At 35.6% G+C, this 9,529-nt stretch overlaps 1 protein-coding gene across 1 annotated transcript; it reads right to left on the bottom strand.

Moving 5' to 3' along the window:
* Positions 1-1,412: 1,412 nt before the first annotated feature.
* LOC107822292 (guanosine nucleotide diphosphate dissociation inhibitor 2-like) lies at positions 1,413-9,040 on the bottom strand. The gene is made up of 13 exons (XM_016648824.2): positions 8,779-9,040; positions 7,894-7,956; positions 7,735-7,818; positions 7,544-7,651; positions 7,268-7,440; positions 6,408-6,519; positions 6,232-6,312; positions 6,025-6,087; positions 5,840-5,941; positions 5,342-5,466; positions 3,183-3,393; positions 3,027-3,101; positions 1,413-1,691 (listed from the first exon to the last, which is right to left on the bottom strand). The coding sequence occupies exons 1-13, from the start codon at positions 8,863-8,865 to the stop codon at positions 1,641-1,643; spliced, it is 1,335 nt and encodes a 444-aa protein (XP_016504310.1). The 5' UTR covers positions 8,866-9,040; the 3' UTR covers positions 1,413-1,640.
* Positions 9,041-9,529: the final 489 nt, after the last annotated feature.

Genomic DNA, 9,529 nt, shown 5'->3' with positions numbered 1-9,529 from the left:
CCCGTTGACCCATAATCCCACGAGTCCAAATATATAATTTATTTCGAAATTCGACCTCAATTTGAGGTCTAAATCTCAATTTTACAAAATTTCTAAATTCTACCCAAAACCTCAATTTCTAGCCTATGAAATCTTAGATTTGATAACGAAAATTTTACAAATGTGATGCACTGATCGCAAATGCGAACCGAGGGACCATCGCAAATGCGAATTGGCTTCGCAAAAGCAAAGTTGTCCAATGTTCTCCAAAGTCGCAAATGCGACAAACCAATTGCAATTGCGGAGGCCACCCCAACGCAAAAGCAAACTTAGCTTCGCAAAATGCGAAGCTCCCCAGCCCCCTCCAGCATCGCTAATGCGAGCATGATCTCGCAAATGCGAGGCTCGCATTTGCGAACAATACCACGCAAATGAGAGAATTGCAGGCTTTCTAACCAGAATTTCTCATATATGCAAAAATGTTCCGCAACCAATCAGAAACTCACCCGAGCCCCTCGGGCTCTAGTTCGAATATTCACACAAGTACATTAACATCTTACAAACTCGCTCGTGAACTTAATTTACATCAAAATGCAAGAATTGTTTATCAAAACTCAAGATTTTCAACTTCAAAACTCAATTTTTAATTTTTCACATAACACGCCGAAATGGTCTTGGGTCACCCGGGACTCCAACCAAACATGCGTACAAATCCAAAATCATCATACGAACGTAAAGGAATCATCAAAACACTGATCCGAGGTCGTTTACGAAAAACGTTGACCGTTGTCAACTCTAGCCATATTTAAATTCAAAAATCTCATTTTCTTCAAAATTTCACATTTAATTTTTTTTTAAATCGACACAGACCACACATGCAAGTCATAAATCATTAAATAAAGCTATGCAAAATCTCGAAACACAAAAAATAAAATTAGCTAATACTCAAAACGACCGATCGAATCGTTACAATCATACATTATCTTTGTGCTACCTAGTTACATGCCACTTTCTCAGCTCTAACAATTTTGTTTGAGGATATAAAGGTAAGAGTCTCATTCAACGTTTTATACATTCATCACAAAGTTTTACTTTGTTCTATTTCAACCAAACACCTCAACAGTTTGTTTCAGTTTTAACACTTCTATCCAAATTTTATTTATAAACTAACTCTAGCACTTAAAAGTGCTTTTAAACGCATGTGCTCATAAGTCACTTTTTTTAACTAATCCAAATGGACTCAAAGGAAAAGCATGATTCAGGACAAAAGTGAAGGTGTATTCTCCAACATTATCAAGGAAAAAAAAACCCGCAAAAAATACAATGTTTTCATGGTTATCGTAATTTATTTTTAGTATATAACACGATAATCAAATACAGAATATCAAAAATCTTAAAAACTCCGACGGGATCGACAAGAAAAAGGAGCCAGGTGCAAGATAAACCCACGTATACATGCATCAACTTCTTCAACAAACATGATGTTATTGAGCATTACAAAAGCATATTGTTACAAGAAGGGCATCAACTCTTAACTCATAACAGAGAAAACAGTACAATGAGTCCATTTCTACATCAAATCCCATCACAATCTTGTTACACATCAAGGAATAAACCAGCGCAAAGTGCGTCGAAGTACATGAGGACTAGAGAGCAACTTCTCATTCTTCGGCTGCACTTGCAGCACTTAGATCCACATTGAGGTCCAAAACCTGAAGAAAGCAATTGAGTCATCTCGGTTAGGTCCTCCACATAAAATAAATACATCTTTTACCAAGGGGTGGGAAGACAAGAAATGGAAGGTAATAACGAATGCTAACTGAAGTATAATGCAGGGTATTCAGATACAGAAGCTCCGCCTTTGAAGGTAAAGTATCATGTTATCCGGATCCTATTTTAATCCAAATAAACTTTCTACCTAGAGTCACATCGCACCTCACAAACCCAAGCATTGGGCATAAAAAAATTTAATAAGCCATCAATCATAAGTTGTTAAGATAAAAAAATATTCAAGATCAAAAAGAAACTCTATACCAGCATCACATAATGCATGCTTCTCATAATTGAGATTTGGAGGGGGGAGGGGGAAGGAAAAAGAAGGGAAAGGGAGCAATTTTGTTGTTACATAAGTAACTAGGGATGCCAGTAAAAACCCTCAATCTATGAATCTATTATCAGAACTGAACCTTAACCTTACTTGATATAGCAATTTGTCATACCCTGTCAGAAACAGACTATTCATCAAGGATTCAGCTACAGTATTCAGCAGCACTCCCTTTAACTTATTCAACTTTGATGTAGAATTTGTCCCATTATCAACAACTATGGAACTCCAGAACAAAGGGAAAGTTATACATGTATGACCATTGCTACTGCAGCCAATTCTCCCCGTCTCCCACACACAAATGAGGGACGAACATGTCAATACTCATTTTGGGACAGACAGTCTGGCTACCATCAAATTATTAGAAAAAAATTCCAATGATGATACGTCCTCCCTTTCTCAGGTATCAGTACCAAAATACAGTGCAAGACCTAAATTTCAATCAATTAGAGTTATTGTTTCTTTCAAATAAGGAATCAATTAGAGTTACTGTTCTGGGGATACGTGAGCTGAGGCTAAACTACTTTCCATGAACAGCGATCCCTTCTCAATACTACTTGAATTCTGCATGACATCAAGAAAAGATATGAAAGTGTACTGAACTAGCAGAGAGGGGTGTTACCAAATGAATCAAGTTTATGCAAAGTACTATATCCTCCCCCGCCCTCCCAACCGACAAAGAGTTTTAAAAAAAAAAAAGGAAAGAAAAGAAATGACAAACTAATTTATCGTACTATCTTTTTTTGATCTACCAAAATTAGCATTCAATTACCGAAATCGTTTCCTTTATTCTATTTACTAAGAGATACGTAAGAAGATAAATGCTCAGCAATAGGACATGAAAAATGATGCATTCTGCAGAATGTCAAAAAGGATGGGCAGAGAGCGAAGGGTTGACCTCCTTTAACAAGTTCAATGTTTTCCAGAATATGCTAAAACGTACCTTTCCAGTTATCAAGGTATACATATTGAGCACATCATCAACAGTCGACTCAAAGTGAGTTGTGGGATCATAGCTCTGTTCAAACAGAAAACTGGACATGTCATGCTAGGTAGACTTTATAACAATCAGATTCAGAAGTGACTCAAAGAGACTCACAGTTGAAATAAAACAGTTATCTAATGAGGGTTCATTGACAGGTTCAAATCTGTCATATGCTTCAAAGAAGATCTCATCAACTTGTCCTAGAAGATCAATGCCAGGCTTGAGTTCACTCTCTGGATTATCAGTTTCTGCCTCTGTTGAGACAAATGCAATGAATTTGCCCTTTGGAGCAACATTATGAGTGTAAGAACAACAGAACAAGTACCTGAATATACAAATATTCAAGCATGAGTAAGAAGATCCCACTTATTTCCAAAAGATTAAGTTTTCTTTACAAACCAAGTCAGAAGAACAAACATTTTCAAGGATGAATAGCTTCTGTAGGAGCATAACAACAACAACCCCAGAGGAGTTCCACAAGTGGGGTCTAGCTTCTCTAGAAGCATAATAAGTAGAAATAGTAGTGGCACTAATGCCAATCAGCAATAAGATCATCTCTCAGACCTGCTAATTTTCCTTTTCTTTCTGATGATTGAGAAATCCATCTAGGGCCAACCCTTAGGACCAACCGCTGCCTTCGAACTCAGGAATATTGGGCCCACCACTCTACCCTTCTCCACTTAAATATCAGGCTTAGTTCGCAGGGCAGCTCGAACCTATTACCTAAGTCGCAAGTCCCTCAACCTTTGCCACTTGAACTAAGCCCTAGGGGCTCTCGCGGATCTACTAATCATTAAGTTTAATGCTTATGATTCTTTGCATTAGTTGTTTGTTCAATGCTACACCAGAACTCCCAAGCAATGATTCATTGCTTGTAAAATGTCTGTTGATACAATAACTAGTCGCAGCGCGGATTTATAATCCATGTTTCTACTACTCGAGGAAGCTGATTACAGTTGGAAAGATCAACAATGCACAAAAGCTGGTATTCTCCACGTCTCTGACCATCATTCTATGCAGTTCTGGACATTGAATAACAAATACAATAAATACTTGAAATCAACTAAACAAATACGCTAGTGATGTGCTGTCTATCAAGAGTGTCTGCACAATCACATTCCCCTCAATAGTACCTAAAGAGAATCCAATTGCGCATAGATAACTTTGCATTGAAATTTGAAACCTAAGAAAGCTGAAGAGCCATTTCCAGGATCCATTTATAATAATCAACCATGTCAAGCTCAGCCAAATTACCATTTTACTTATAATGGCACAGAAAACATACCGATTCCAGCAACAATCTATGCAAAGATGGAATGGGATTACAAGGGCAGAACAGTTAAGAAAAGGAATGTGCCTAAGCCAACTAACTCCCTCGCTTCTTTTCTTTTTTTTTCTTTTTTTTTTTTTTGGGGGGGGCGGGGGGTTGGGGGGTGGGGTTGGACTTAAGACACTTGCCCAAAAATAAATGCAATAGGAAGAATCTAATCACCCACCCCCACCACTGATAATAAATTAAAGAAACAACAGAAGACATCAAGTTAAGGGAATCAGTCATAAAAAATAATATAAGCTTTGAAATGTAAAAGTAAAACAGTATCACAATGTATCACAATGTAAGAGAACGAACTTAGAAAATTTAGTCATGGAAAATTGGAGTGCATCGTTATGATACTTAAGTTCTTCCAAATGTCGAAAACTATAAGTCACATAACATTATATATCAGATAGAGAGCGAGTGAAAGAAAGTCATGGCAAACGTTGCATATATATTAAATTGTGAGATCATTATAGTTAGAATAAAGAAATTAAAATGCAATTAGTCGTCATACATCCTAAGGATAAATTTAATAAAAATTGTTCTAATCTAAATTTAATAAAAATTGTTCTTTTCTAATAAATATTTAAAAATACATCTTTTTGTAATTTAATGAAAATTGCTCACTCAACCAGGGCAAGATAAAATGTTATGACTTTAAGCTGAATAAAGTTTACCTAGTAAAATGAAGATTATCATTTATACGTGTGGATTTCTATGCTATGGCTGTAATTTCTTTACTTGATGAGAAATAAAATGATTAATTACCAAAAAAATGAAGATTATCCATGCAATAGTACACCAGCTATCAAGAAGGATCAAACAGGTCTAATGACGGGGCTAAATTTTGTTTCAAGAGTAAGCTTTGGTGTCTAATCATTTGTTTAGCTTTTTAGCTCTCCCCTGAGACTAAACACAAAATAAATTATTTGCAAGATACTGGAGAAAAACTTACATATCAGATTTACGGCCCAATTGTTTTTGCGGTAAGATAATTTGCACCGAGTGAGAATCATTGGTATTAGGAATTGGGTGGCTCATAATTGCAATAGCTCTTGCAACTTTTCCAACCTTTCTAACCTGCAATAAATGCCTTGGGTTTATTAATCTATCAAAACCACTTTAAATGAATAAGCCAGACATCCCAATAGTAAGTAGTTTGACATCTCCTAAGCTACATTGTCCACGCGTTCATTGTGATATACACGGACAATGGCCTTTTCTAAAATTTCATTAAGCACCAAATTGGTGTAAAATTTATGTCCGAGACGTCTACGTGACTCTACTTGAGTCATCCATTATCTTCCAAGTTCCACCAAGTTTGACCAACCTCCTGTACAACATGGTATTTTCTCCTTGTACTGAGAATGGCCAAATGGAATGCTAAATAAGACATGCTGGCTATATTATATTTAAGAAGTCACTAAAATTATCAGCTCAGAGCATTTATTACCTTGTTGGTCAAGTAAGAAGGATCACATACAACTTTCTTGCACTTAGCTGTCTCTCCTTCTGAAGTGACACCACAAACCTTTCCTTCATCATCAAACTCTACCTGGAATTTGAGGAGACATTCTTTTGAGGACAAAAATCAAAGATACCTTTTATACACAGCCAATACAGAAATATAAATTGTACCTTGCATTCAGGTTTATTCAACATATAGGTGCCACCATACACAGCACTAAGTCGAGCAAATGCCTAAGTTAAGCAAAAGATACACCAAATAGAAATGATTTAATCAAGGAAAAAAAAAGTTCAAGACACTTTTTTAAGATGATGGAGGATGACTAATAATAACAAAAGCAGAAAATACAAAATTTAAGGAGGAACTCAAGGTAGTACCTGGGGAAGCTCTCCTAATCCGTATAAAGGGTAGATATAAGGTGATCCTCCTTGAAAACGTGCAAGAGACTCAGCATACAGCTGTCACATTACATGGAACAAAAGTTCAGACATAAGCACATGGAATTTTAAATACCACTAGCTTAAGAATTCAAAGGAGGAACAATTTGATTCACCTTCATCCTCTTCACTGTATCCAGCACAGGTTCATCTAAGTAGCGGTCATCTCTATGTAGTGCCAATGCATGACCAATGAAGTCCATAGTATTGTCATCAAGACCATATTTTCTGATAAAATAAAGAAATATCATAAGCAGCAGAACGCGGGGGTTTACAAATAAATTACAATATATTATAGGCAATGCTGACGAGCACTTTTTGATGCCAACTTCTACAAATTGACAATTTCAGAACATCAAAAGATCATTAAATAAAACACATGAGAGATTAAATATTAGGATTTCAACAATTTCTAATCTCAGATCATCTCACCACTACAGAAGCATGTTAGAAAAATAAGGCCCATTCTGGTCTAGTGGTAAGAGTCCAGCTCGTGATATGTGGATTAGGCGTAGTCACAAGTTCAGCCCTGCAGCAGACAAAAGTTTGGTGTTTACGTGGAGTAGGGTAGATGTGCAGGTCAATTATCCATTGAATTCCGAACCATGCGTCAGCATTGGATCTCTCGGTTAAATAAAAAAGGACCTTGGACCTAACTCAACTCCAATAATTAGCTCATGAAGTGATGATTGTTAAAACCATATTAAGGTGACAATAACCAATTTCCTCAACTAATGCAGGACACATTAAGAAAGCATAAGACAAATCAGACATTTTACAGGCACCTACCATTAATTCTACTCACTAGTTTCCTTTTCTTTTAGATAACAAAATTGTACTCACTACTTTCTTCTCACAAGCTCATAATAAACAGGTACAAAAGATACAAAATCTAAGACAATTTAACAACAATTATCTCAGACACGAAAGGCCTCAACTAATATATCGGAAGAAATAAGGAAGTTCAGGAGCTTACGCTATAAGCTCTCTTGTTGTCACTCTTGTTAGATCCATCCCCTCGTGTGTCTTAGGATCACTCTCATTATAATCCTGAACATAGATAAAGAATTTCCGTGCACGGCGTTTCTCAAAAATGCCCATTAAAGGAGATTTAAGTGCCTCCATATCTGTGGCAGGCACCTTGTGGACCTACTCATCAAGTAAATGAGAACTGTAGGTTAGATAAACGAATAGTCTTGAAACTAAAAGCTGACATCTCACGACAACACTAAAAGAATGAAAAGAAGTGTACCTTTCCTTTACTATACACAAAGCTTCCATCAACCGCTTTGAAGTACAAATATTTTGTAACATCGGTGTGGATTAGAACTCGTACAAGTGAACCATTAGCCATAATGAACTGCTCCAACCATTAAGTTAGAACACCAATACATAATCAAGAGTTTTCCATCAAGCAGATAGTCAAAAGAGGAAGAGGAAAACCTTAGGGATCATGTCGACATTATAATCCCTGCTCGAACCCAATTGAGGTGGAGGCTTGTCACTCCCCCTGAACCTCTTCCAGAGCTGAAAGCCAAAAACTCCATCAGACACATGTCAAAAACAGAAAACACGATTTGTAAATAATTAGAGGACCTTTACCTGCACAAGATTGAGGGATGTCGATTCTCCTCCATAGTAGTCATTCCTGTCCATGTGCAGAACCTATTTACATGTAAGGAGCAGTAATTACTGAGACACTTCAAGTAAAATAAGATAGCAAGCATATCTCACAAAAAAGAAAAAAAAAAGACATCAAGATAAAGAAAGTGATAAATTGCTCTAGTTGATAGTATCTCCCCTTGCTTTCTTTGTACAGACAGGAGGCTTGGTTGATCAAAGATATTGGCATCATCCATTGACATGTACATTTTATTTGCTCTGTTGTATTATATTTCTACCTCGTGCATAAACAACTAAGATCAATTGAGACAAATTCACAACATTTCGCAAAAGAGATGCAACAATCTTATAAGAAATTTAACCTTGCAAAGGAAATATAGCATACGGATATAGGTGGATAGTCAATTGTATGATTTGAATTGCATAATGCTTTAAGGCATTATTGTTCTTGTTATCTTTTATTACATGTTCGTTACCATTTTTATCAGGTTAACAATAAATGTTTATCCTGAGATTAACTTGTAATTACCTTAAAAATGACCTGATTGTGTAAGTATCTTTTACACCTAGAAGTTAAGCTCTAATTGAAATATGGCAAGTACATGTGAAACTCATGGAAAAAGGGATTCTGATATGGCAAGTGATGAACCATTGAAAAGTAAATGCGAGAGCACAAAGAAACTGAGGGATAAAAAAAAGAATATCCGAAAAAGGAAAACTGAAAATCCACAAGATAGATCAAACAAAAGGATGAAACCGATCTCGAAGAAATCAAAAGTAGATAAACATCTTTAAGCTAATACAAAGGGGGAAACTGTAAGTAATATATAAGTAATAAGAATCAGAAATCATAAATGAAAAAACCTTAAGACCATCAACAGAGAGAAGACCACTGAGGATACATTCCTTGAGGCCTGTGCCAAGCACTATCACATCGTACTCTTCATCCATCTTTTTCTTTCGACACACAAAATTAATAAAGAGATTGGATCTACTCCGATAGTTAGGGTTCTTCTATACTTAAAGCTAAAATGGCAAGAGGAGGAGTAGACTGCGTTGATGACGAACTCTATTTTTAAAATATGACAAGTATGCTTTGATGATGGAACAAGGAAACGCCAACAAAGGGTTATGTTCCTATTTTTTATATTAAAAAGTTTCTTTTTGATTTATTTCGTTTTTATAATTCATTTATACTAATTACGTGTGATGATTTTATTAGTAATGAAAACTAAGATAGGATGAAAGACATTTAAAATTTGGTGATCTAAATTACCCCATTAAAAGTAAAATTGAAAGCTTTTTTCTTTTCTTTTTTCAATGAAAATCAGAAATTTTATTCAATAAAAAACTGCTCATTGGACTTTAGAAATAGGATCACTCAAAAATAACCAAAATTAAGCTTCCTTTTGGTCATAGATTTTGGCAGTCAAATTTTTTTGAAAATATTATTTGTTAGTGGAATATGATTAGTTTTCGAAAAAAAATTAATTTTTTTTTCAAATTACCAAAATCTCGGTTAGGATAGTTTTGGATGAAAACTTTTATTTCACTCACAACACTTCATCTTTTTTTCAAATAAAATGCATGTCTAAGTCATCCTATACTGTCTACT

This window comes from Nicotiana tabacum, chromosome 8 (assembly GCF_000715075.1).
Source record: "Nicotiana tabacum cultivar K326 chromosome 8, ASM71507v2, whole genome shotgun sequence".
In the NCBI taxonomy this organism is placed as follows: domain Eukaryota; kingdom Viridiplantae; phylum Streptophyta; class Magnoliopsida; order Solanales; family Solanaceae; genus Nicotiana; species Nicotiana tabacum.
Note: the sequence above shows the minus strand (reverse complement) of the source record. Positions and strands in the feature narration are given on the sequence as shown.

Excerpts from the sequence above, each read along its gene's own strand:
- LOC107822292 (XM_016648824.2), bottom strand. The coding sequence starts at position 8,865 with ATGGATGAAGAGTACGATGTGATAGTGCTTGGCACAGGCCTCAAGGAA. Across the intron at positions 7,957-8,778 it reads TCTCTGTTGATGGTCTTAAG|GTTCTGCACATGGACAGGAA; the intron begins GTTTTTTCATTT and ends ACATGTAAATAG. Across the intron at positions 6,520-7,267 it reads ACAACAAGAGAGCTTATAGC|AAAATATGGTCTTGATGACA; the intron begins GTAAGCTCCTGA and ends TTATTTTATCAG.